Source organism: Limanda limanda, chromosome 14, assembly GCF_963576545.1.
Source record: "Limanda limanda chromosome 14, fLimLim1.1, whole genome shotgun sequence".
NCBI lineage: Eukaryota > Metazoa > Chordata > Actinopteri > Pleuronectiformes > Pleuronectidae > Limanda > Limanda limanda.
The window spans coordinates 4,494,347-4,522,219 of NC_083649.1; the positions used below are offsets into that span (position 1 = coordinate 4,494,347).

The 27,873-nt window shown below is 44.1% G+C and overlaps 2 protein-coding genes across 3 annotated transcripts in view; one reads left to right on the forward strand and one right to left on the reverse strand.

The window, feature by feature from the left end:
- The first annotated feature begins 4,065 nt into the window (after window positions 1-4,065).
- Window positions 4,066-27,873, forward strand: part of doc2b (double C2-like domains, beta) — a 118,671-nt gene continuing 94,863 nt past the window's right edge. For both annotated transcript variants that reach the window (XM_061086445.1, XM_061086444.1), the window contains exon 1: window positions 4,066-4,420. In XM_061086445.1, the coding sequence (XP_060942428.1) occupies window positions 4,081-4,420 (340 nt within the window). In that variant the 5' untranslated portion in view covers window positions 4,066-4,080. The remainder of the gene's footprint in view (window positions 4,421-27,873) is intronic.
- On the reverse strand, window positions 24,910-26,598 carry LOC133019863 (tripartite motif-containing protein 16-like). Its single transcript, XM_061086446.1, has one exon. The coding sequence runs from the start codon at window positions 26,578-26,580 to the stop codon at window positions 24,910-24,912; it is 1,671 nt and encodes a 556-aa protein (XP_060942429.1). The 5' UTR covers window positions 26,581-26,598.

A 27,873-nucleotide genomic window follows, 5' to 3' on the forward strand; every position in this document is an offset into this window, starting at 1 on the left:
GATGAAGGAGTCGACCGGGCAACAGACGCAGACTGTCAGAGACGGACACAACAAAAACTAATGGGCTGCCGGGAGCTGGAGGTCGGACCGGGGGGGAATTATTCATTAATTTGAGCACAATCATCACACAGAGAAACTTTTACAACAAACATTTGATGTAATAAGTTTGGTTTAAACTTTCTAACTAAGGGGCTTCACAGAACGACTGCTGAGGAGTTTTAGAGGCTGATACCAATATTAGAGAAATTCAGATGTTGCTATATTGTTATTATTAAATATATGTTTAAACAAGTTCAAAGATCCCTTAGATGTTATTATCAAACCCTTATGACCGAGAAATGTAATTGTGGTTTTATATTTTACACTTTAACCATAAACTTTATCATAAATAACTGTAAATAAAGAGAAAACACAAATTAAACCAAATATATTGAGAAAATAAATAAATACCAAAAATTCACCTCTGTTTATTATGTAAAAGAGGATTTTTAGATTCCATCAAACATTAACGCTGATACTTTTATGCCTGATATGTGAAATTCACTGCTGGCGATTCACAGATCTTAGTTATTACTATTATATTTGTTTAAGAATTTAAATACAAAGATTCAGAGAATAGTTTAAAACAGACTCAAAGTAAAACTAGAACTTCCATTCTCAAGTAAAAGTAGCTTCTAGTCTGTAAAATAAAATGTTTGTGTCATTAAATTACTAACATTTGTTGTAGAAGTGTTTTATATAGGAGACAGGTTATTATTAAACCTGTGATGACTCATTTTCAAAAACTTTGATATATCATCGTGTTGATATCTTTATCAAATCTGGATTTATTTTGAGTTTTAGAGGAACAATAGTTTTCATCTTGTCACATAATGAATCTAATCACTTTCTTTTTGCTCTGGTTTTAGTCTCCACCGCCTCCAGGATCCAATCAGCTGCTAATTCCTCCTCCGTGTTCACCAGTGTTCACCGTGACCTCGGTGTGATTAGTCGTGTTCGTTGTCTCGGAGCCGACGCTGCTGGAGCTCTGGGATTTATTAGTTTTGTGTTTTCATAGAAAGGTCGACCTGGTGTTTACTGTTGTCTCCTCTCGCTGATTATTTCAGATAATTGCCTCGGCGTGTCCGGGGACTAAGGGACGGATCATTTAAATATCCCGGAGTCCCTCGCTGCACACACCTCCCGGTGCATTGTTACCAAGCTGTCCAGGTTTTACCACGCCTCACTGAAGACTCTGCTCTGTATGAGTGAACATAGACAAGCTCTTGATCCTCAAACTCATAAAAAACATGATGAAATTGTAATAAAATGGACAACGGCTCCGTCTCTTGTTTTACGATCACAATAAAACACAGAAATAACAGTTCCCAGTGTGGTTCAGAATAGAAAGGGATGTCAAAATATTAGATTTCCTCAAATTATGTCACAAGCAAAGACTTTTTTTTTTTTTTAAACTCTTTATTTATAGATCATTTTCACCTTTTAGTACAGGGAGGTCAAACAAAAGACAAATACAAAACATTGAACAATTACCCAAATTCAAGGTCCAGGGGTGATCAATAAATCCAAAAGACAAAGTATCAAACCCAGTACGTGCATACAGTCTCACTCATTAGCCATTTCTGCCATCGTTTTTCACCTAAATCTTTTTGTCTGATTGAATAAGAAGCAAAGACTTTTTTAATGAAATCTTTGGATGTAATTGGGATTTCTGGGCTGATCAGGAACAGGAAGGAAGCAGGAGACCTTTGGCGTGTTTCCCACGGCGATGCCTGGAAGAGGAAATTGAGGCCGCCTGTTCAGAGAGGGGTTTCCTGGAGGAAGAAATCTCCTCCGAGGCAGCGACGTCAAGCATCTTCCTGCTGCTTCACATTAGATTAGATTAGATTAGATTTCTTTATTTATCCACACAACGGGGAAATTCACTTGTTACAGCAAAAAAGAGAAAAACAGAATTTAAATAACAGTGCAGAAGCAACAATAAAAAAGAAAGATCAAAATATATACACTACTAAACTACACATAATGAGAGTAAAAATATACAGAAAACAAAAACAACCTGCAAAACAGACACTGTGCAAAAGCAGGTACTGGGGAGAAAGTGGAGTGATGTAAGTGTTATTGTAATGAAAACAAAAGTATTATAAGTAATATTGCAACAGTAGTGACCATGATACAGAAAAAATAATTAAAAGTAAGTGACCATAATATAAATAATACTACAAGATAGTATAAAGGAAAATATAAATATTGCAATGTAACCATTATAAGTGACATCACCCAGATGATGAGTGAGTTCCTGATGAGCACGGAATAGATGGAGGGAAGACTGGCAGGAAGCAGAGAGCAGCTCGGGGGTCGTCACTGGGCTTCATCCTGAATTGAATTATGTTATAGAACTAATAAAACCACCTGCAATGTGCACAGCCCCTGAATTGTAATCTTCCCCCTGAGCTGTAACCTGCTCCTGGCCAACACTAGAGGGCGCTGCACCATCTGTTGACTGTTTGTGAATGAATGAGTGAGTGTGATGACAGAGGAGCTCTCTGTAAACCTGCAGGGACACCGAGAGTCGCTCTGTTGTGAAATGTCTGTGACAGGAGAAGCGTTGAGGATCTGATTGTTTGCTTCAAGGGGGAAAAAAATCTACTTTGACATATTGTAAATGTAAATAATAGACAATTATAGTTCTGGATTTAAAGCTGCAGGAGAAAACTGCTGGTGTATTGTTAGACTGAAAGGATTCAGTATCCAGACATGTTCTAAATTGGATGTTTAATTAGTAAATTTAGCTTTTATAATTCGTGTTGATTAGTTAGTTTGTAGTTGCGTTGAGTGTTGTGTTATTAAAGTGTTTGTTGCCAGATCTGGTACAACTTGTCCCTCTGAACTCGAAGGTGAAGAGCTGAACGGGAGGAAAATACAGTTTTTAAAACAAAAAGTAAAAGATTTCTACTGTGAATAAAACAGTTAACATTTCAAAACATCCTTTGTAAACTGAGACGTGCAAAGAGGCGTCTGCATTTCAACACAGTCTGAACAGCGGAGAGAGTAAATGAAGAATTTTTGTGTTTTTGTCTCAAGTTAAAAGTTGCACAATGCAGGTGCGGCGCAAGCTTTTCTGGGGCCCGGGGGGTTGATTTAGCCCTGGGTGGCCCCCTCTGAACTTTTTCTCTTTTTTGACTCTTAGTTCACTTTGTGCTTATTGAAAACTTCTGAGGTAGATTCCAACAGTGTTTTCAAAATAAAACAATCTCAAAACAAGTGTTTTTTTTTGTGTGTTTTGAGTTGATGCGTCTGCATGTTGCCTAAAAGACCAGTTTTCCAAAACAAACAATAAAAAAATCACAGTGCATCGGTTTGTGGCTCGTTGTCCAGGTGATCAAAGCAGCAGAGGTGCACACACACACACACACACACACACACACACACACACACACACACACACACACACACACAGAAACACACACTCTCTCTAATGGACACACGCGTTTGCAGGATTCTGGCGCCGGCGCTGCGTCTTCCCTCCCACTGACAGATGGATGGAGTTAATATCATAATTAAGCAGCCCAGCCGACGGTTCCTGTTTACCACTCGGTTGCTAGGCAGTGACATCAGCTGATCCCTCCCCTCCTTCCTCTCTAATCCCTCTCCCTCCCTCCCTCACACACACACACACACTCCACTCGCTCGGCTCTCTCTCCCAGATAGGCAGCGCAGACGTGGGCAGTGTAGGGTGCACAGGCAGAGGAGAGAGGGTAGGTAGTAGTGTGTGAGTGTGTGTGTGCGTGTGTGTGTGTGAGGCTGCCAGACAGCATGGTCTGGGTCTGAGGACAAACAACTGGGAGACGCAGCAGCAGCAGCAGCAGCAGCCTCCAGACCTCCATGTAGACCAGTGTGGTGACATCCACAGATCACCTGGACCAGCAGCCGCCCAGGACGACACCCAGAGAAGCAAGAGGAGGAAGAGGAGGAGGACGAGGAGGAAGTGGAGGTTGGGTCTGCTTCGCCTTCTTTTGAATTTTTGAATTTTCTCAGTTTTCCTGGTTTGGGGAGTAGGCTCCGGGCTGGACCGCATGCATGACACAACGCAAAGGCGAGAAACCCACCATCAGCATCCAGGAGCACATGGCCATTGACGTGTGCCCTGGCCCCATCCAGCCCATCAAGCAGATCTCAGACTACTTCCCCCGGTACCCCCGGGGCCTCCCCCCCGCTGCGCCCCAGCCAGCGGGCCACGCCGGGCCCCTGCGCCCTGCCCTCTCCACCTCCTCGGCCGCCGCCACTGGCGAAAGTGACCGAGCCAATGAGGACACCCCGGACCGGGCTTGTGCCGGAGCCGCCGCCGCCGCCGCCTCCTCTCAGGCCGCCAGGAGGGAGGAGGAGCCCGACGTGGAGGCGTACGACTCCGACGACTCCAGTGAGTGACGGTCTGCCCTCTCATCCTCATCCCCCGCGGTTGCCATGATGTTTTTCCAACATGTCTTCATGTGTGCGTCTGTCCCTTTTAGTTCTCCCTCTCCCCTGACTCCCTTGTTACTGCATTTCCATTTTTTTGCCACCGGTTGCCAGGCATCCCTCCAGCCGTGCGTCTTTGTGGCTTCATCTGTCACCTTGTCTTCTCTCGCCTCCACCTTCCATCTCTCTCTATCTCCAATTCGCCTGGTGTGTGTGTGTGTGTGTGTGTGCATGTTGTGCGTCTCTCTGCTGCAGCTAACTCTTCTCAGACAGCCAACTGTTGCTGCTGCTGCACAGATTCCACCTCCCCTCCTCCCGCCGCTCGCTCCGCTCTCCTCCGGCTGAAAGGATGATATGTTTGATTGTATCTTCAGCAAACGCATGTGTCTGCAGCAATTGACTGTGTGTGTGTCTGTGTGTGTCTGTCTGTGTGTGTGTGCATACTTCATATCCCCCCTGAGTCTATACTGTCGATCAGCGTAAGCACGTTGAATGATTCATGGCGTCTCGGTGAAGCTTCACATTAGTCGCAGTTTTTTGCGCTCAGCGGAGTCTGACGCTCATCCACCCGCTGAACCGACGGGTGGCGAGACGAGCAAGTTCCAACTGTGTGAGCTCACTGTTTGTCTGTGTGTGTGTCTCCAAAGCATAAAGACATGTGCGACCGATGTGTGTGTGTGTGTGTGTGTGTGTCCGTGTCTGATTTCATCCCAGAGGAGCCATTGCTGAATGTCATGTTACAGGTTTGTGTGGATGAATAATAATTGCAGGAAATAACAAATGACTGGTACTGAGCTGGGACTGGATTTCCTACGACAGATAAACTGGAGTAAATGTGGTGACAAAATGAAAGCTGCTGCTTCTTTTGAACACACCTCAGGATCCAGGGGATAAATCACAGAGACAGTGGAGGAGTCTTTGCCGTTTGGAAATCACCTGCAGCTCCCTCAGAGTAACGTGTTGCACGAAACCAGCGAACACGCCTCAGCGTGCGTATCCGACTCTGACGACCTCCAGGCGCAGATTCGTTCCCTCGGCACGGGAGGCTTGTGATCGCAGGTTAACGTGTGACAGCAGAGGAGTTAATCCGTGCAGAGCGGTATTGAAGGGGGTGGGGAGGAAGGGTTTAGGCCGTCTCTAATCCAGAACTGAAGGGGAAGGGGGAGGGGGGAGGGCCTGGCAGATGTTGCTCAATGACCTCCGTCAGGGATCCAGGATTTCAGTGCCCCGGGGGGGGGGGGGAAGCAGCGATGGCGAGATAGGTTCTGTGCAGCTTCCTGAGGCTGGTTGCTGTTTTCAATCAGTCGGCTCTGTCCGTGCATTAATTCTTCGACACCAAGATATACGTTTGGATTTGTACGACTTTCATTCACAATCATCTGCTTGCGTGTGTGTGTGTATCGTTGAGCCCGGCGAGGGGTGGAGCCTGAGCAGAGCAGGAGGAGCCAGGACGTGACGGATAAACTCCGCTGCAGAAATCATGTATTTTTGTTTGCAGTGTATCGAAACTGGCCTCAGGCCTCAAGTGTATAAATGTATTCTTCTGTTTTTTAAAAAGCTTTGTGTCCATCACCTGTTTGAAACGTCGTCCTTCCCTCGCTGGGATTGTCTGGATGTTTTCCTGCTGCATTCTCACTCTTTAGCATTTTCCAGGGTTTTATTCTGTCTGGACAATACGCCCCCCCTTCTCACTCAGAAGGCGGTGCAGGCTCTGGTCATCTCTGGCCTAGACTACTGTAACTCCCTCCTGGCAGGTCGACCTGCCACTGCCATCCGACCTCTGCAGCTCATCCAGAATGCAGCAGCTCGACTGGTTTTTAACCAAACTAAATTCACTCGCACTACTCCGCTCCTCCGCTCCCTACACTGGCTACCAGTGGCTGCCCGCATCCGCTTCAAAACACTAGTACTCGCATACCATGCTGTAAACAGATCAGGTCCAGTTTACATCCAGGACATGGTCAAACGTTACACACCAGCACATTCACTCCGCTCTGCTTCAGCTAAACGACTCGTTGCTCCTTCACTGCTAAACACTCGTCAAAATCACGACTGTTTGCTGTCCTGGCTCCTAAATGGTGGAATGAGCTCCCACTCGACATCAGGACATCTGAAAGTTTACACATCTTCCGCAGAAAACTAAAAACACACCTCTTCCGACTGTACCTTGAATAAAAAAAAAAAAGTTAAAAAAAAACTAACCACTTTTGAAACTAACACTTTGGTAGCACTAGAATGGCACTTACTTATAGCACTTTGTAGTTTTGCTTTATTTAGAAGAAATTGTACTGTCTTGATTCTTGTTGTTCTGGGTTTGTTCCCTCGGGGTTGAATGCACTTATTGTAAGTCGCTTCGGATAAAAGCGTCAGCTAAATGAAATGTAATGTAATGTAAAGAAACCCTGGAGAACATCTGCAGAAAACCGACTCTGACTTGAAACGTTCTCGCATACAGTTCCTCGCAGAAACGCTCGTGAGATCATCTGAAGTTCCGTGCAGGTCTGAAAAAAAGCAGCATCATTTACGCTGACTACAATGTTGAGTGAAGCTTCACCTCACACCTTCCGCACACTAACCCCTGGAAGCGTTTTCTACCTGTTGCTTCGACGTGCAGCCGAGCACGGAGGAGCTGAGCGGAGTCGGGCCCTGGGGCTGCTGTCGGTCAGGAGGCAGAGCGGAGCGTCCACCAGCCGCGGGGTCGGTGGTTCCCCCCCCGGCTGCTCTGGTTCACGTGTGGGCTTCCTGTGCCCCGAGGTTCCTCCTGACAGCTTTTTGTCTGAAGCACTTTGTCCATTAAGGTACAAAAGCTTTTGTTTTTTAAGTGCAGTCCATTTAACCACTGCCACAAGTGAGAGTGAAGGATTCAATCTGCATCTAATGAAGCGTTTGTCAGATCCTCTGAGAGCAGGTGGAACTCTATCTGCATCAGTATAATGTGTGTGTGTGTGTGTGTGTGTGTGTGTGTGTGTGTGTGTGTGTGTGTGTGTGTGCGTGTGTGTGTGTGTGTCTCTCCACTGGTTGTTTCTTTTCGAAGTCTGAGAAAAAGACTTGATTTATAACGCCAGTAAACATTTTAGTTCATATAGTCAGTCTCTAGTTTCAAGTTTCCTTCAGAACAATGTAACGTTCATTTAGTAAATTAGAATCAAATAACCATAAAGCACTATTAGCATTGGGTCATGGAAACCGTGTGATTGACAGCTCGCACTGTCCAATGGGTTGAAAGGCTCCACCCACTGCTTCTCCAAATATGGAAACATCTGGTTTAGAAACACAAACAAGATGGCTCTAGACAATATTATAGGCTTCAAAACAGCTGGTCACAAACCGATGGGCGACGTCACGGTGGGTTCCTGCTGATTCCTGCGTCATTCGTCCTGCATTGAAGACCAGTGAGTTCACAGGGATCAGAACTCAGATAGATGCAGACCTTTAAAACATCTGGATGTCACATGCTTGTGGTTTTATTCCGTCGCCGAAGCTTCTGAGGTTCATTTGCGTTTTCTTTTTCTCGATATCTGTTTCTCTCCGACTTGCCCGACAGTCACCAGACGGTATGAATGTGGTTGAGTGTGTGCGACAGGTGTTGTGATGTCGTGGCGTGCCTTCGATTAACCGTCGCTCCATCAAACCGGAGTTGGCGACGGGAACCTGTCACGGTGATGATTAGACGCCGGATCATCTGCTCAACAATAGCAATGAATTATTAATACAAAATGTTGGACAGGTAATCCTGTGTGTTTATTACCGGGCCTCACCGGCGAGCTGATGTGACTAATGAAGGCAGGCGAATAAATAAATAAATAACTTAATAAATAACAAGTGGCTGTCTGGGTCTGATGCAACGTCCCGAATAATCCCAAGCTGCTGCTGCTGCTGCTGCTGCTGCTGCTGCTGCTGGCGTCATGGGAGTTTGAATAGAAGAAACACAAGGCTTATAAACAACGTGCATCAGCAGCACACACACACACACACACACACACACACACACACACACACACACACACACACACACACACACACACTCAACAGTTTGGGATCCGCTCTCAGATTCACGTTTTCCAGACGAATGATTAAAAAGGACAAACAGTGAAAAAAGAAATTTTGTACAGACTTGAAATACAAGTCGAGCCTTTGTGTTTGTTTGTTCTATCTTTGATAAGGGAAAGAAAAACTCAGACAAATCAGTGAAATGTTTCATTATAAGAAAAATATGTTTGGTGAATATTCATTTCTCTGATTGCAAAACCTTGATAAAGCAAAGAAATTAAAAAAAGATGGAAGAGAAGGTCGGGTACTTTGTTTCCGTAATACAATTTTTTAAAATCTTATTTGTTGAAATCCTCTTCATGTCGTCAAAGTCATGAATAAATAAAATAATTAAATCAAAAGAATCTGGGGCCGTTACCGGACCGAAATACAAACGACCACGACCACTACCCCGGACCTGATGCACTGATTGGCTGGAGGGACATCGCTGAGGCAGAGACGATAGACAGAAGGGTGGAGCTTCCACGAGGGGGGGGGAGTTGGACGTATATGTAACCATTGATATATATAAAGACTAGATGTCTCGTTCTACGGAGCCGGACGTCCGCACATGGCGGCCATCTTGCTAGAGGCAGCTCGCTCACCCATAACATTGTGTTGTAGTGGTACGTACTTTTTAAACAACAATAACTTGCTCAATTTTCAACGGATTTTTAAACGGTCTGGTTTGTTATAAACGTCCGAGCTGTAGTTATGACACTGCATAAATTATTGAATTTTTTTGGAAATTAACATTATTATTCATAAGTATGCAGTGTCATATCTACATCTCTGACGTTTATAACAAACCAGACCGTTTAAAAATCGGTTGAAAATGTAGCAAGTTATTGTTATTTACCACTACTAACACAATGTTATGGGTGAGCGAGATGCCCCCTAGCAAGATGGCCGCCATGTGCGGACGTTCTTCTTCGTTGGCCGGCAACTCAGACGAGACATCTAGTCTTTATATATATCTATGTATGTAACCTCCTCTCGTTTCCTGGATTGCCAACCTTATCTTTAAGAAGTTCACGTCCCTCGGAGTTACTGACTTCAACTGGACGACACCGAGCTCATGAGAACAACCACAGTTTCTCCAGCTTCATCGACTCAAATCTAAAGTTCCAACACATGAGTCATACACCGAATTTAATTCTACGCTTTTCTAAATCTACACTGGAGACTTTTGGTTCTGCTGCTGTGTGAAATGCGAGAGGAAGGATCTCTGTGCTTCCTGTTGTTTTGTGATTTAAAAGAAACCAGCGCTGCCCCAGATTGGCTGCTCGCCGTCCTGCGGGACTTGATCCAGTATCCGCGTGCGTCCTCTGGAGGAGGGGGGGTGGGGCTGGGGGCTGGGGGGGGGGTCGGCGCCGGCGCTGGAGCTCCCTCATGAACCAAATCACACAGGGACGCCTCGGCCCTGGCTAACGACCTGCTGGTTAATCTGCATAACGCCGGCACTTTCTGATTCATTGTGACTAAAACTTGACTCTAATTGAAACGGAAAAGTGCATCAGCCACCCGGCGTCCCAGCCCCCCCCCCCCAACCCTGCTTAAAGGGCGTAATCAAAACCAATTGGACATCCAGATCTCTGCCACATCAATGAATGGTTGTTTACGCCGGGTGTCGAGGGCCAGGTCGCCGCCGCCGAGGCCGGGGGGGAACACGCCGCTGCCACCGGCTGGCTGCTGCTGTGCTTTTAGAGAGATAAGCCTCGGAGCCATGTGTGTGGACAGGGCGGTGCCGGGTTGGTTGGAGGAGTGTGTGTGTGTGTGTGTGTGTGTGTGTCCTTTATATATATATGCACACACACAGGTCTCCCCCGAGTCGTCTTGCTCTGGCAGCGTCTCCTCCGAACCGGAGTGGAGCTCCACTGTTTGCTTGTAGTTGTCAACTGGTGAAACGCAGACGGAGACGGGAGGAGAAAGAGAATCAAAGCAGAGGAAACTCTTTTAAAAATTTTTTAAATTCTCTTTTTATTTAGAGAGGCACATTTCCATCACATACATTAAATACAGCTTAAGTCTGTCAAGAACATAAGAAATGATGGATGTAGTAAGTTTGGGTGATTTTGTTCATACTGCCTTTCTGGGGTTTTGTTTTATGGACCTAAATTACTCCATGTAGGAACAAATAATAAAGAGAACATAACCGCGGAGCGCACATCACATCAAAACAAGGAGGATCACACAAAACACAAGTATATTCAAATAAAATCAGATCTAACTGGTTTTACATACTCAGTCCATTTGGTCCAGGTCTTATTAAAAATGTCTTTCTCGACCTTGAGGGAAAATGAGATCTTTTCCGTAACATAAATCTCACATTTCATTGTTTTTATTGGAGAATGAGGGAAGAACCTTTTAATATAAATGTGACATTTCCCGACATGTGTTGAGAGTTTGACTCTCGTGAGGACGGAGACACAGATGCTGAAGATGTGCAGTTATATGATAAATGATAATTAAAATGATAAATCCGACAGTGGGAAGGAAAACTAAACAGACATGAATCAACAGTACAAAGCTGGTCACTGTATTTATAGCATGTTTTTTTTATACTAATATATAACCTGTAGTCAAGATTTAGTCTGTTTTATATTGTAGAATTTTTTAATATAACTCATTGGTATGAGGGTTCTACCACACTTATTTTTAACTTCACTTATATATTTATTATTCATAACCTTAACTAAACTATAGACTGGAAATATCGTCAGACGCTTCCTCCCACTGTGCCAGAATGAAGCCAGAATATCTTGGATGTGGTTTCGGCCATCTTGCGTTGCAGACGTCATGTGGAGTCGGAATCTGAAGAGCCGGCTGATCCACGAGCTCGACCAATCACGAGTCAGCCTCAGCTGTCAATCATGACCTTTCACCCCCGAGTTATTACAGCATCAAATAACCAATTGAAACCAAACTTATCGGAAATACTTGATGAAAACTACCAAAAGTGACAGAAACAATCTTTGATAAAAAGGTATTTAAACATTTGGAGACGACAGGGTTCATGACCTTTCCTGCAGCCAGCCACCAGGGGGCGATCAAGAAATTTGAATTAACGCTTTGGAAGCTGTCATATCGTCCGTGTTTTCAGAGTTTATGGTTGAAACTAATACATGTTCACAGATTAGATTTTGTTTCAAATATGTTTATTGGGAAACCAATCACATAACAGAGAAATTAACCGTCGACAGTTATGTTTCCTTTGTTTTTTTACAGAAGGTGAAAAAGTAATCCCTGACAAAAAAGACTAATGACAAAAAAGAACAGTAAATAAACAAGCAATGCCCTGCATCAACAAAACAGATGAAACAAAAAGGACAGGACAAAAAAGAAAAGAAAAAAGACACAGATTATATATTTATTGAGTTTTAAATGCAGCTGGAATCAACAACATAATTGTAAATCATTTCAAGGTGTAGAGAATAACACACCAACAACAGTTTGTACAACATTTAACATTAAATCAAATGCGCTAGTTAAGCGAGGTCACATTTGGAAATAGTTTGATTCATAAGTTATCTTCACACAGAATGAATCAATCAGAAAGATGTTTAATCAGTATTTGCTGCGACTCCCTCACAGTCCTTCAGGTATCTGACAGCTTCTTCTTCTGTGGATTTACCTTCTCGGCGTCTTCACGTGATCCCTCTGACTCCTCGTGCTCTTTTCCGGCTTCACTATCTGTTGCAGCTCCAGAAGATTCTTCTGCGTCCGAATTGCATATTCAGGGTTAATTTTTTCCAATAACTTCTGCAGAGTAGCTGAAGTTAATTTTCTCTCTAAGCCGGTGGAATTTGCTCCGCGGCCCGGCGAGGACACCTATCCACAGAAAGAAGATGATAATGTCAGAGGATGAAATGGCAGCGCGGTTTTTGTGGGAGCCAGAGGAGAATAATAATTAAATATTTCCATACGCACCATCTCATCCCAATTTACTGTGAGAGTAGGAGGATTACTGACATCTCTTCATTCTGAGTGAGAGCAGGACTCAAGCAGCGGCCGAGTTATAACAGAGACAAGCAACTCGTTTCAAACTGCTTATTTACAGCTGCTGTTTTCAAAGTGAGGAACGATTCTGCAAATTTCCTCCAAATCTTTTAAGTCTTTGTGGCTCTTTATTCAGGGTTCATTTCACAGATTAACATAAATTAAGACTGATTTACTTTTAATCTTTGTTTTACTTCTTAACTTTTCTGCTATCATCTGTTGTTTTGATAAATGTTTGCTGCTTGTTTTTACTTTAAAGGTTCAGTGCGTAAGATTTAGGTGAAAAGGTTCTATTGGTAGAATTGAATGTAAAATAATATCAGTGATGTTTTCACTAGTGTGTTTCATTACCCTAGAATAGACCCTTTATATTGAAATACCTTATGTTTAAATTTATATTAACATCAGGAGCGGCTCCTCTCTACGGAGGCAGCCATGTTTTTTTTACAGTAGCCCAGACTGGACAAACTAAACATCTTTTGAGTTACTATGACAACTGAAGCTTCCACAGGTTCTCTTTCATGTTTGGAAGGAAAGGGTGGGGTGAGGGGTATTCAGCTGCATTATGACACTTCACCACCAGATGTCACTAAATCCTTCACACTGAACCTTTAATTCGGGCCCGAGCACTGACAGGCACTGACAGGTGAGGCCCCATTGAAATTGTTAGGATTATTATTATTATGATTATTATGATTATTATCATTATTCCGGCAAATGAAATGGCTTTTTGAGGGCTTTACCATGCTCAAATTCTTACCAAAAATTAGCAGAAAATTGGTGAAAATTTACGTATTCTGGAGGAATTTTCATTATTCATGGTACTTATGATATATTGTGAGGGGTCCTTGGCGTCTGCAAAAACAATAACCTCAGATTACTTAGCTGAGCTGCAAATACAATTAAGAAATAATCAAAACAAGTATCCAACCAGTGAGCGAATCTCCTAAATACCCTGTCTTCTCCTCCGCCCTTAAAGGAATACACACAGTGTGTCGAGCCCTCTGTTGCCTCTCAGACCAAATCCGATTCCAGACCTTTGCAAAAAGAAATAAAAAAAAATAACCCAGAGCTGCGTCAATCCACTAGAAAACCTCCCCCGAGCCTCGTAGTGCTCAGTTCAATGCAAAGAGTGATTTCCGTGCCGCGGTGCCGGCAACAGTCCAATCCTGTAATGTGCCTGTGTGCAAGCTGCCGTAGTAATGAGTCACTGGAGGGTCCCCTGCTTCCTCATGACCAGCGCCCACCACACACGGCCACATTGTCAGTTCACAGCCTGGATTTTTATCGCTGCTGAGGCCGTCGAGTGTTTTTATAAGTTAGCAGCAGTTTGGACTCTACTCCCCCCCCCTAGTCCCACTAATCACATTATGCAATGATAATTCCAGCTATTACACAGATCCATTTGGCGTCTGCTGTCGGTGGGGATGAATTTAGTTTGGCTTTCAGTTGGTCACACTTGCCGGCCGGCGTTTGATGATGCTCGGGATAAAAATCCTCCACCTCAACGGGTCTAAATTAAAAACCCTGCATCACTTCTGCGCCCACGCAAAGTGATGCATCGACACTTGACTAACTTACCACACCGCTGCGTGGAGCGGGCTCTCCGACAGGTCGCCGGTATCGGGTTTTTAGCCTCTCGTCTCTCTGGCGTGAAGCGGGAGCGAGCTGTGGGCGGTGGAATGAGGCGAACGTTAGAGGAAATCTGGTTAGGAAAGTTTAAAGCTTTCAAATGATCACTTGGGACAAAGATGCATGTGTTCATGTTTTACTGTTTTCTTCCCTCACCCTTCACTTGTTCTAACCGCAGCATTGACGCCTGATCTTTTTGAGCAGGTTTTACAGCTTCAATAATAACTTAAGTTGTGTATTCTTCCTTGTGTAGTTGCTTCACATGTCTCACTACAATCTAAACGTGTGGTTTTCTCAGCTGTTGAGCCTCAACCATGAATGGAAGAGCTTCTCCCACACTTGTATTTCCTACTCGGCCAAAGATTCTTCCTTTCTTTAACTCCCGTTGCTCCCCGAGACGATTGCTTGAACTCGTGTTCTTTCCGAGCGTGTGCATCCCACGTCAGTCGGATCGATAGCAGGTCACCACGTTGCTCCTGTGGACTCCCGGAAGCCACGGGAGAGGAAGTGCTCAATGAGGAGACCCTGAGAGCAGCGAGCTGGGCTGAGGGCGCTTGCTGAGCTCACCTGCACTAACACCAGCCAGGCGGGAGGATTTCCTGGTGTAGGTGTATTGTGTGTTTCCCTTTATTGTCTGCTCAAGTCGGTTTGATTTCCTCCGGGCGGGGGCGAGTGTCTGTCTTGCCAGAAGGTCTCCAGACAACTGCAGGCTTAAAGATTATGCATGTAATCTGTGATCACACTGAACTAGGTCATACAAAAGTCATTGATCATTTCATCAGTAAAGTCGGTTCAGTGACTCTTGTTCAGTGAGTTCATGGACAAACACTCAGTTTGTTTCCCCTCCGTCTCAGGGGAAACAAACTTACAGTCTTTTCGTCTGTAAAAGAGAAGAACAAATAATCTGCTCATTGATGAGGATCAGGATCAACATAGGTTCTAAAACATCACACAACCTGATTTCTACTTTGATTCAGAAAACAACAGCAACATCAGTTCTTTCAAATACATTCATATCAGTGTAATTATAGATTTCTGTCTTTTACAAAGTGAGAACTAAATATGTGCGATAAAGGAAGGTCAGTGTTTGATTGACAGCTGATCTCTGTGCGGAGCAGAAACATCACCACGACGAACTTTGATCAACAAACATGGAGACAAAAGAAGTTAAAGATTTACACACAGAATCTAAATCACTGCTTTTAATGACTCGAGTCTATTTGAGTTTACAGAGCTCAGCTGTGAATCCATAATAAAGATAAAGTCCAGCATAGAGAGGCTGAGTGAATGTGGTCTTGACTCTGTGGAGGAGAGTCATGGTGTCAGAGACGCTGTAAAAGGACAGAACACCTGCTCTGTGATCCAGGTACACTCCTACTCTGGAGGACACAGGACCTGACACTGGAGTCCTGATCCTGTTGTAATAAAAGTCATAACTGTTTTCATAACAATATAATGACCAAGATTTATCATTGCATCCAAATCCACATTCATGTGAGTTTCCTGCTCTGCTGATATTCTTGTATGTGACTGCTACACCAACTCCTCCCCCCCGCCACACCTCCACCCCCACCTCCACCTCCCAGTAACAACGTCCAGTCAGACTCTCTCTACTCAGGACCTGTTCCCAATCAATGAATCTGTCTGTGTGATCAGAATAATACTGTTTTCTACTCATACATGTTACTTTTCTGTTTCCCTCAGATAATATCATATGTTTGTGTGCTGTTTTTGGATCCAGTGTGATTTCCTGTAAATATCTTAAGAAGTCAGGTCTGGTCCCTGGTTGTCGCAGTAACCCATCCACTTGAGACACAATCTGCAAAATCTCTGTCTCACTCAGAATGTCCTGTAGTCGACCTCTGACCTGTGACACAGCTGCTGTCACGTCCTCAAAGTTCCTCAGAGGACGGATCCTGAAGCTGGATGAGTGTGTAGATTCACTGAGTGGTGACAGTGAGGGGTAGTTGTTTAGAAGCTGGTTGTGATCCTCTGTGTCTGAGAGCTGCTTCCGTTCATGGTCGTTCCTCTTCAGCTCAGTGATCTCCTGCTCCAGTCTCTCCTCAAGCTCTCTGACTCGACTCACCTCAGTTTCCTGCTGGGATCTGATCTGCTGCTCCACATCAGAGCTTCTTTTCTCCAGCAGATGGATCAGCTCAGTGAAGATCTCCTCACTGTCCTCCACTGCTTTATCAGCGGAGCCATTGACGTCCTTCTCCTCCTGTTGAAGCAGCTTCAGGTCTTTCTCTGTGTCCTGGACTCTCTGCTGGATTGTTTGTCTCCTCAGCCCGAGCTCTCTCTGCCTCTCAGTCCTTTCTGCTGCAGCTGACACTGTGTCGTGGTCTTTATGTTCCTCCACCGAGCAGAGATAACAGATACACTGCTGATCAGTGCGGCAGAACATCTTCATCACCTCGTCGTGACGAGAGCAGATGTTCTCCTGCAGCTTCTCCGAGGGCTCCACCAGCTTGTGCTTCTTCAATGAAGCTGACTGAAGATGAGGCTGGAGGTGTTTTTCACAATAAGAGGCCAAAGAAACCAAACAGGACTTGAGAGATTTCCATTTTCTCCCAGTGCAGACATCACAGACCACATCTTCAGGTCCAGCTTGGCAGTGATCAGCAGGAGCATCTTGGAGTCCAGTCTTCTTCAGCTCCTCCACTAAATCAGCTAACATGGGGCTTTTCCCCAGGACAGGCCTCGGTGTGAAGGTCTCTCTACACTGAGGACAGCTGTAGCTTCCTCTCTCCTCCCCTTTGTCCCAGTGGGTGTTAATATAGCTCTTACAGTAGCTGTGTCCACAGACAGTAGTCACAGGATCCTTCAGTAGATCCAAACAGATCGAACAGCAGAATCTGTCTCTGTCCAGTTGATTTTCTTGCTGCGCCATTTCAGCTTCTGCCAGAGACTGTAGAACAGATTCACTTCCTCTGAACAGAAACAGATCTCTGCTCCTCCCCCTCTCGTTCTCTCGTTCTCTCCCTCTTTTTAACACGTTGCCACACTGTTTAAAGGCGGCTGCCTTTGTTGCCACACTGTTTAAAGGCGGCTGCCTTTGTTGCTACACTGTTTGCATTATCTTATTATATTATATCATTAATGAGTAAAGTTGTGTTTTTATATTATGTTTGCCTGTGGTATATATCAAAAGGCAATGCATTAGCGTTAACAGATATAATTATATTATATTATTATTATCACACAATCTTCAGGCCCAAGTTCACAACTATTCAAAAATAAAAGCTAAATAATGCAGCTCAGTATAAAAGGTTACAGCATCAAATCAAACTTTGTACTTTGAATGAATGACATTCAAATTTGAAGTTACACGTTACTTCCTGTTTCTTGTCCTGTCGTTTATCTTTGTACAAAACCTCACGCGGCCTCCCAAAGTGAAAACAATACCTGTCACGGCTGATAACACAACCCCTCGTACAGCATCAATGAGCCGTTGGCTGCTCGGCTCCGATTGGCTGCTGCTCTGTTATACAGTAGATTGTTCCCTCACACACAGAGAGGTTGAGTGCATGTGAGGCCGTCGGCTGCTAGTTGGTTCAGATCACCTCAGGTTGTGGAAAACGCTTCAGCGCCCGGTGATGAAGCTGTTCCTTAACCTGCTGGTCCGGGAACGGAGGACCCTGTAATGCCTTCCAGAAGGGAGGAGGGCAAACAGTCTTCCGGCACAGCGGCACGGAAATCACTCTTTGCATTGAACTGAGCACTACGAGGCTCGCAGGAGGTTTTCTAGTGGATTGACGTAGCTCTGGGTTATTTTGTTTTGCAAAGGTCTGGAATCGGATTTGGTCTGAGAGGCAACAGATGGCTCGACACACTGTGTGTATTCCTTTAAGGGCGGAGGAGAAGACTGGGTATTTAGGAGATTCGCTCACTGGTTGGATACTTGTTTTGTTTATTTCTTAATTGTATTTGTAGCTCAGTCTCAAATAATCTTAGGTTAATGTTTTTGCAGACGCCAAGGACCCCTCACAATATATCATAAGTATCATGAATAATTAAAGGTTCAGTGTGAAGGATTTAGTGACATCTGGTGGTGAAGTGTCATAATGCAGCTGAATACCCCTCACCCCACCCTTTCCTTCCAAACATGAAAGAGAACCTGTGGTAGCTTCAGTTGTCATAGTAACTCAAAGATGTTTAGTCTGTCCAGTCTGGGCTTCTGTAAAAAACATGTCTGCGTCCGTAGAGAGGAGCCACTCCTGATGTTAATATAAATTAAAATATAAGGTATTTCAACGGGAGAGGAAGTGCTCAATGAGAAGCAGAGACTCTCAGGGCTCGGTGTCCGGCCCCTGAGAGCAGCGAGCTGGGCTCAGGGCGCTTGCTGAGCTCACCTGCACTAACACCAGGCAGGCGGGAGGATTTCCTGGTGTAGGTGTATTGTGTGTTTCCCTTTATTGTCTGCTGAAGTCGGTTTGATTTCCTCCGGGCGGGAGCGAGTGTCTGTCTTGCCAGATGGTCTCCAGACAACTGCAGGCTTAAAGATTATGCATGTAATCTGTGATCACACTGAACTAAGTCACACAGAAATTACATTTCCATGGTAATTATATACATTTTCAACGGGAGCGGCGGTGACGAGGCCGAGCAGGTGGAAAGAGACGGAATCAGTGTCGTATTTAATCTGCCTCTCGGAAAGTGACTTGATTTATAATGTTACTGAGCAGCTGATTGTTTTTGTGTCCTGATACAATCTGATTACTCCCAGATTTATAGAAGTAATATTGTGTTTAAAGCCAACATGTGTAGACTTCTGAGACCGTAGGCTTTAGATTTGTCTTTTTCTGGAGGCATGGAGTGATTCCTGCGAGCTCGCTGCTCTGATCATGTGACCTCCCTTAATCCTCTGTCACACACACCCTCCCGGTGTGGAGGTCTGTTGAAGCTGCAAAGATTTCCCATCTCTCCCTCTGCTCGTCAAGGCCTCTGTTTCCCTGCCCGTGGATTCAGCCCCTCCACCTGTAGCTCCGACATCATGTCAGTGTGAACTGTAATATACAATATACACATATATCATATATTTTAATATATAGACTATCTCTTATGTTCTGCTGCTGTGATAAACATTTCTTTAGTAGAGTAGAGTAGAGTAGAGTAGAGTAGAGTTTGTTTGTAGAAAAAGTAGATATTGGCAGTTTGTCAACTATACATCTTAGACTGTTGCAAAAACTAATAATTGTTGAAATGGCAAAAATTCAAACTAAAAATTGAAAAGCAGACGTTTGTGTAGAGTTAAGGAAACGAATTGGTGACTCTAAGAGAAACCTGATGTGTAACGTGACTTGAATAGGTGAAGCTTCGACTACACAGCATCTTTTTAATCACATATCTCTGCATCCTCCTCTTCTAACTTAAATTTGACATGATAAGATATATTTTTTAAATATCTTGAAGAAGGAACAATATGTGAAAACTGAGAACTGAATTCTGGGTATCGGAGTAAATTATGACTTGACAGATTAATTCAGGTTAAATTAAAATATCAAGCTGCTCTGAATTCATCGAGGCAATATCCCTGCCTCGTTTGAAAGACGGGGTGAAGCTAATGCCACCGAATTTGCAAATCAAGCTCTCCTCATTGTGCGGCATGACATTTAGTTGTCATGTTGTCCATTAAAAGCACATTTCGTATGCGTGCGGTCTTTCCAAAATAAAAATAATCATTAGAAATACCATCACAGAGCAGCTTATGTAAAGCCCATGACTCGCCCGCTCCTGGCAGCAGCGCAGAGTGTGTTTGAGTCATGGTCCGTAGAAGCTCAGGAATCCAGGGAAATTTAGATTCTTTCCACAAAAGTCCACTTACATCGATACGTGTTGGGGCGTTGTTGATGGTGTTACTTTAAACCTCCACTTTGTGTGAGGAGGGAGATGAAGAGGAGTTATTCAACTGGAACCGCTCCTCACATCAAGAGGAAGAAGGTCACGGACCAAACAGGCTTCTTTTTCCTTTGGTGGTATATTTAAAAAACACTTACGGGATTGTGAAAAAGCTTCTAAACTGGTCAAAACTTTGTGGAATGGTGGATATTGTCCATGAACCATTAACGTTTGTAAGATAAGATTGATAAAGGAAGTCCACTTTTACTTTTATTCCAAGATCTGAGTGCCTTTCTAATCCCGCACGATAAATTGACATGTGAAGCTCGATCAGGAGATTGTGGAGAATGCATTTCTTAGAGGGATAGACAGATACTGGAAACCTTGTTTGAAAGTTGTACTTTGAATCCGGGAACAAGTTTTAAAATGTTGGTCCAGATCCGGATCATAAGGAGGAATATTTATTCACTTTCTTTAACATAGCGAGATGGATCCTTACCTTCTTTTACCTCTGCTAGGGAAAGTTGTTTTCTTTTGCGATTGTTTGTAATTGAGCGGGATTACACGAAAACTACTGGAGGGATTTCCATTAAACTTGGTGGAAGCATGTGGAATGCGTCAGGGAAGATCTCATTAAATTTAGCTGTGAATCTTCTTTCTTAAACATGGTGAAAAAGGGTGTTAACCTCTGCAGAGGGAATGTGCTCTCAGATCTGATCGAGTTTAATATCCTAAAATCTATAGCTCTCGATGTAGAATTTGTTTACCTAACTTTAAACCTTAATTAATGTAATTGTTTAGTTAATCCCCCCAAAAAAATTTCAAAGTCATTCACAACTGCTCTTAACTCATGATGTAATCAAACCTGTGGGGGTGGATAGCCCCGTGCATACATTTGCTTTTGCATCCTCACATGCACGCTGGGTTGGACGGCGTCCTTTGACTGATTCAAATATTATGTCAAAGTACTTTGAACTGCAAGTTTGAAACCTTACAATATTGGAAGTCACCAGTGAGAGATTGGTCAAAGAATCCATTCAAGTCCCACCAAGTACAATCATCTTTAAGAATGAAGCGTTTGACTGTTTTAGCAGCTTCGTATTCACACATTCACTTATCGTATTCTGTACATTCTTCTAGTGTCTTGATCTGATCACAGCGACGAGGGATTGATGGATGGATTGAAAGATGGATGGTTGTTTCCTTTGATTGTCAGAGATGCTTTGAGGTGACGACTTCACTGTTTCCTTTCCTTTATTCCCCCTCAGGTTTTAAAGGGATAATGAAGCAAAGCACTTTAAGCCCTCGTACTATTCTCCAGAGCGTTGGCACCGGGGCAGTCAGCTGGAGTGTGTGTGTGTTTGTGTGAGTGTGTCAGAGAAAATAAAACACATCAATAAGTCTTTGGAATGTAAATCCCTGAGCAGTCTTGAGTGGGAACTCCCTCGTTGTAGCAGATCTGCTGTGACACCGAGTGATCGTTTGATGGATTGATTTCAGAACCTGAAATAGGCCCAGATTCAAACTATAATATAAAAGACCTCCTTCTACTTTGCATCGGATCACAGCAGCAGAATAAATGAATCATCTGTCTGAATTCTCTTTTTGAAGGCGTCAATCGTTTTTTGATGCTACTTCAGGTCACTTCGCTGTAGAGGGACTTCCTCAGGTGAACCTTTGTGTTGTAGCACGGTCACAGATATCGGTCCTTCCACCCGTGAACATGAATTGAGCCTGAGATGTTCCAGATAGATTTGCATCGGTGAAAACAACAATTCCCATGATCCCACTCTGCTTAACGATGCAGTGAAACGAACAGCCGAAGTAACAGAGTGGATTAAAGAGAGCTTTGTTTCCCTCCAGAGGAAAGGTCAAGTAGAAGAAAAGTGTAGAAGTACAGGACGTGAGTAACTTTCCACCACTTCTTCGAAATACATTTTATATCCCAGAGTGTTAAAAAACCTGCAGCTCTTCACTCGACTCCACTCGATTAGCATTTGCTCTCATCCCACCTGATGTACATCTTTATTCTGCAAAGGACGGCAGCCGAGCAGAAAACCCACACAGCGCTGCACACAATCATTCAGGAGGCAGCTTCCTCACATCACGTCCGCGAACAGACGCTGTGCGTTTCAAAAGGTTCGACTCCATGCAGGCTCGTCTCTTCTGTCTGTGCTCTGACTCAGTTTTCTCAGTCTTAAAGCTTTGGTTTACACACAGTCCTGTCTTCAGTCAGTAGTTTTACCTCGTAGCTGAATATCGATTGTTGAAGCTTAGTGTTCAGCTTTGACTGGTTTCCAGTAAAGTGGGTTGTGGGGATTCTGTATGACTAAACTTTCCACCGAGGAGATATCTCTTCTCATGGCATCTTTTAAATATCTGAGACCGAGTCGCCTACTGGAAAACCAGATGAGCTTTTGCGGAACAGAGAGCCAGAATCTGTGGGAGGAGAAAGTGACAGAAAGATAAAAATACATACAGGATATGTACAGTTTATGAAGTGTGTCAAACCAAAGGGAGAACACACACACATTTGATTTCATGAATCAGGAGTTGCAGCCTGATTAATGCACAAACTCCATACTCCTCTCATGGAAACCTCTCATTCACCAGTGCAGGATTAGAGAATTGTGTAATATGTTTGTCTCAGTTCCTGTCAAGAGTCAAAGCTGGGCCATTAGTGAATGGAATCCACACACACAATGCAAGCCACGTTGCTGCAAAACAGCCTCATCAACAGAAAAATCCATATTTGTGTTGATCACACAAGGCCCGTCCAGGGTTTTCCCCACTTCCTGCCGTGACGGTAACAGGAGAAAACCCACAGACATTAGCTACAGACGTTCAAGCTTTCAGCCGACAGTTAATTGTATAATTGAGGATAGAAATGAAGACCTTTCATCAGCTAATGCACTCAACCGGCAGCTCTCTCCACGGTGTCAGACCCTCATTACGGCACGGCCAGGCTGCAGACCGCATGTGGCCGCCGGTGATAACGTGCAGGAGACTCCAGCGGAGGAGCTGCGGCGTGTGACGCACATAACAAACAGCTGGTTTCCTCCTCAAAGCGGATCGGACTGTGCTTTGATCCAGTTTGCTCTGGTGCAGGGGAACCAGTCGACTGCAAGAACATTGAAGTAGTACGATTAAAAGAGTGGCAACGTCCGTGAGTTCCAGCTCAATCAACAAGTGAGTCATTGACTGTGTTTACACCAATATTCCGATATTAACCAGATTAAGCCGATAGTTTGAATAAAGGGTTAGGGTTAGGGTTAGGGTTAGGGTTAGGGTTAGGGTTATCCATTAATAACAATGTAATTACGTACACATGCAAACATCTTAAAGAGGTGAAGCAAAATTGGAAAGAAAAAAGCCAGAATCGTAAAAACTGCAGCATCGTACATGAAATTAGTTCAGGTTGAATGAAGACAAAAGAACAGACTGGATTTATTCTTTATTTCAACTTCAGCTTCTTCTCACATTAGATTTGTATTGTCTTATACACATATAAGAGATTTAAATGTATAATCACATGTAATAGAAACACACGTGATGAGAGCTGCAGAACAAACCCTCAGACGGACTCGATCAGGACACTCTCCAATGGAACTGCTAGTTCAGATCAGGAAAATCGAAAAAAGAACAGCAACCTACGCAGCAGCTTATCAATATGCCCGTTCACTTAATATGTAAATACAATAAGGACGAGTGGATTCACACTTTACAGAGATGAGCCGTGATAAAAACAAACCAGGTTCCACATTTACAATGTGACCAAACATCCCATAACATTGATGCTCTGTGAATCCAACCAGAGTGAAGTTGACCTGTTGGACATGTTGACGTTCTGAGGTCATTGATCATTTCATCAGCAAAGTCTGTTCAGTGACTCTTGTTCAGTGAGTTAGTTTCAGTCAGTCAGTTTGTTTCACCTCCGTCTCACACGTGGAAAAGAGAAGAACAAATAATCAGCTCATTGATGAGGATCCTGATTAGGGTTGCAAAGGGGCGGACCACGGGAATATTAAGCTCGGGAATTTTGGGAATTTAAAAAAAAAAAAACTACGCAAATTAAACGCTGAGCAATAAAAACATCATTCAAAACTCTATTTTAAAGATGTATGGAATGCAGCACACGCTGCACGTTGAGTTTCAACCCTCCACTGTGCATTCTTCCATCACATGCACAGATAACTCCCAGCATCCTTCACTCTACAGCAGGGCTATTGAGGCCTGCTGTAGAGTGAAGGACTAGTCAGGTAAGTTTCAATGATATTACTCAGGAAAATATATTAGCATGCTGATTGAGGATTGTTCATCTGTCCATCTAGCCCATTTCCATTCATTTATCCATCAATTGTAAAATATTTTTACAGACTATTCCAATTGTTTAGCTAACTATTTATATCTCTGGCATTGCATTAGTGGTTTTTTGCAAACTTTTTTCTCATCTTATTCTACAGAACAATGCCACGTGCACTCTCTCATGTGTAGAGACATTTCACCCCATCCAATGTAGAAGGAAAGGCTGTGTACATTTGCAAATATTGTGCAAATTCCCGTTAATTCCTGTTAATTCCCGTATATTCCCGTTAATTCCCGTTAATTCCCATGGCAAGTTTCCAACTTTGAATATTCCCGGAATTTTGCAACCCTAATCAGGATCAACACAGGTTCTAAAACATCACACAACCTGATTTCTACTTTGCTTCAGAAAACAACAGCAACATCAGTTATTTCAAACCCATTCATATTAGTGTAATTATAGATTTCTGTCTTTTACAAATTGAGAACTAAATATGTGTGATAAAGGAAGATCAGTGTTTGATTGACAGCTGATCTCTGTGCGGAGCAGGGACGTCACCACAATGAACTTTGATCAACAAACTTGGAGACAAAAGAAGTTAAAGAATTAAACACAGAATCTAAATCACTGCTTTTAATGACTTGAGTCTATTTGAGTTTACAGAACTCAGCTGTGGATTCATAACCAACACTAACTCCAGCATAGAGAGGCTGAGTGAATGTGGTCTGGACTCTGTGGAGGAGAGTCATGGTGTCAGAGACGCTGTAGAAGGACAGAACACCTGCACTGTGATCCAGGTACACTCCTACTCTGGAGGACACAGGACCTGACACTGGAGTGTCGATGCTGTTGTAACAAAAGATATAACTGTTTTCATTACAATATAATGAACAAGATTTATCATAGTGTCCAAATACACATTCAAGTGAGTCTCCTGCTCTGCTGATATTCTTGTATGTGACTGCTACACAAACTACTCCCCCCCCAACCTCCACCTCCCAGTAACAACGTCCAGTCAGACTCTCTCTACTCAGGACCTGACACCAATAAGTGAATCTGTCTTGGTGATCAGAATAAGACTGTTCTTCACTCATTCCTGTTACTTTTCTGTTTCCCTCAGATAATAACAGAACTCTGTGTGCTGTGTTTGGATTCAGTGTGATTTCCTGTGAATATTTTAAGAAGCCAGCTCTGGTCTCTGGCTCTGGTTGTGGCAGTAAAACATCCACTTGAGACACAATCTGTAAAATCTCTGTCTCTGTCGCACTCAGAATGTCCTGTAGTCGACCTCCGACCTGTAACACAGCTGCTGTCACGTCCTCAAAGTACCTCAGAGGACGGATCCTGATGCTGGATGAGTGTGTAGATCCACTGAGTGGTGACAGTGAGGGGTAGTTGTGTAGAAACTGGTTGTGATCCTGTGTGTCGGAGAGCTGCTTCAGTTCATGGTCTTTCCTCTTCAGCTCAGTGATCTCCTGCTCCAGTCTCTCCTGAAGCTCTCTGACTCGACTCACTTCAGTTTCCTGCTGGGATCTGATCTGCTGCTTCACATCAGAGCTTCTTTTCTCCAGCAGACGGATCAGCTCAGTGAAGATCTCCTCACTGACATCCACTGCTTCATCAGCAGAGCCATTGACGGCCTCCTCCTCCGGTTGAAGCAGCTTCACGTGTTTCTCTGTGTCCTGGACTCTCTGCTGGATTGTTTGTCTCCTCAGCCCGAGCTCTCTCTGCCTCTCAGTCCTTTCTGCTGCAGCTGACACTGTGTCGTGGTCTTTATGTTCCTCCACAGAGCAGAGATAACAGATACACTGCTGATCAGTGCGGCAGAACATCTTCATCACCTCCTTGTGACGAGAGCAGATGTTCTCCTGCAGCTTCTCCGAGGGCTCCACTAGCTTGTGCTTCTTCAGTGGAGGTGACTGAAGATGAGGCTGGAGGTGTTTTTCACAATAAGAGGCCAAACAAACCAAACACGACTTGAGAGCTTTCCGTTTTCTCCCAGTGCAGACATCACAGACCACATCTTCAGGTCCAGCATAGCAGTGATCAGCAGGAGCAGCTTGGAGTCCAGTCTTCTTCAGCTCCTCCACTAAATCAGCTAATATGGTGTTTTTCCCCAGGACAGGCCTCGGTGTGAAGGTCTGTCTACACTGAGGACAGCTGCAGCTTCCTCTCTCCTCCTCTTTGTCCCAGTGGGTGTTAATACAGCTCTTACAGTAGCTGTGTCCACAGACAGTAGTCACCGGATCCTTCAGTAGATCCAGACAGATCGAACAGCAGAATCTTTCTCTGTCCAGTTGATTTTCTTGCTGCGCCATTTCAGCTGCTGCCAGAGACTGTAGAACAAATTCACTTCCTCTGAACACAAACAGATCTCTGCTCCTCCCTCTCTCCTTCACTCCCTCTTTTTAACACGTTGCCACACTGTTTAAAGGCGGCTGCCTTTGTTGCCACACTGTTTAAAGGCGGCTGCCTTTGTTGCCACACTGTTTGCGTTCTCTTATTATATTGTATTGTTAAAGAGTAAAGTTGTGTTTTTATATTATGTGTGCCTGTGGTATCAAAAGGCAAGGCATTAGCGTTAACAGATATAATTATTTTATATTATTATTATCACACAATCTTCAGGCCCAAGTTCACAACTATTCAAAATAAAAGCTAGATAATGCAGCTCAGTATAAAAGGTTACAGCATCAAATCAAACTTTGTATTTTGAATGAATGACATTCAAATTTGAAGTTACACAATACTTCCTGTTTCCTGTCCTGTCATTTATCTTTGTACAAAACCTCTGATTAGATTTTGTCGTGAACTGACGCCGGGTATACACCGGGCGCTGAAGCGTTTTCCACAACCTGAAATGACCTGAACCAACCAGCCGCCGACGGCCTCACATGCACTCAAGCTCTCTGTGTGTGAGGGAATAATCGACTGTACAACAGAGCAGCAGCCAATCGGATCCGAGCAGCCAACGGCTCATTGATGCTGTACGTCCGGCTTTGCCTTTTTCTGTTATTCAGACACTGTTTCACCATATCGACTTTATTTTCCGGTGGCTGTTGTGTGTTGACATCGTGGACATGCTGCACGGGAACAATAACTCAGCCTCTCCCCGCACTGATCCATCAGGGCGTGCCCGTGAATAAAAAGGACCCCCGAGAGGCCCCTTGAACCTCAGTCAAACAGCAGCGTGCCACCATTGTGCTGCGTTTGGACCTTGTGTCGTGTTGGGTTGTAAAAGGCGTCTCTGAGGGGATCGGGGGGGTGTTGCTAACTCATTAGAGGCAGCAGGATCCGATCAAACCACATTCGGATCTATACAAGTGGATCTTTTCAAGGGAACAGTAATCTCTGCAGCAGCGGTGAGAGGCGACCTTTGGGGTTGGGGATTGGGGGGGGGGGGGGGGGGGTCAAACAACGCAGCTACACAGCCCCACTGAATCTTTCATATACGACAATTGGAGCCATTTCCTATAATGTGCTTCACCTACATAGAGGTGCAGGAAAAAAACATTACAGTGAATAACACATCCACTGAGACACAACCATGAGGGGTTGTGTTATCAGCCGTGACAGGTATTGTTTTGTGTGTGTGTGTTTGTGTGTGTGTG

Bases quoted from the DNA above. Each gene is read 5' to 3' on its own strand.
- LOC133019863 (XM_061086446.1), bottom strand. From the start codon at position 26,580: ATGGCGCAGCAAGAAAATCAACTGGACAGAGAAAGATTCTGCTGTTCG.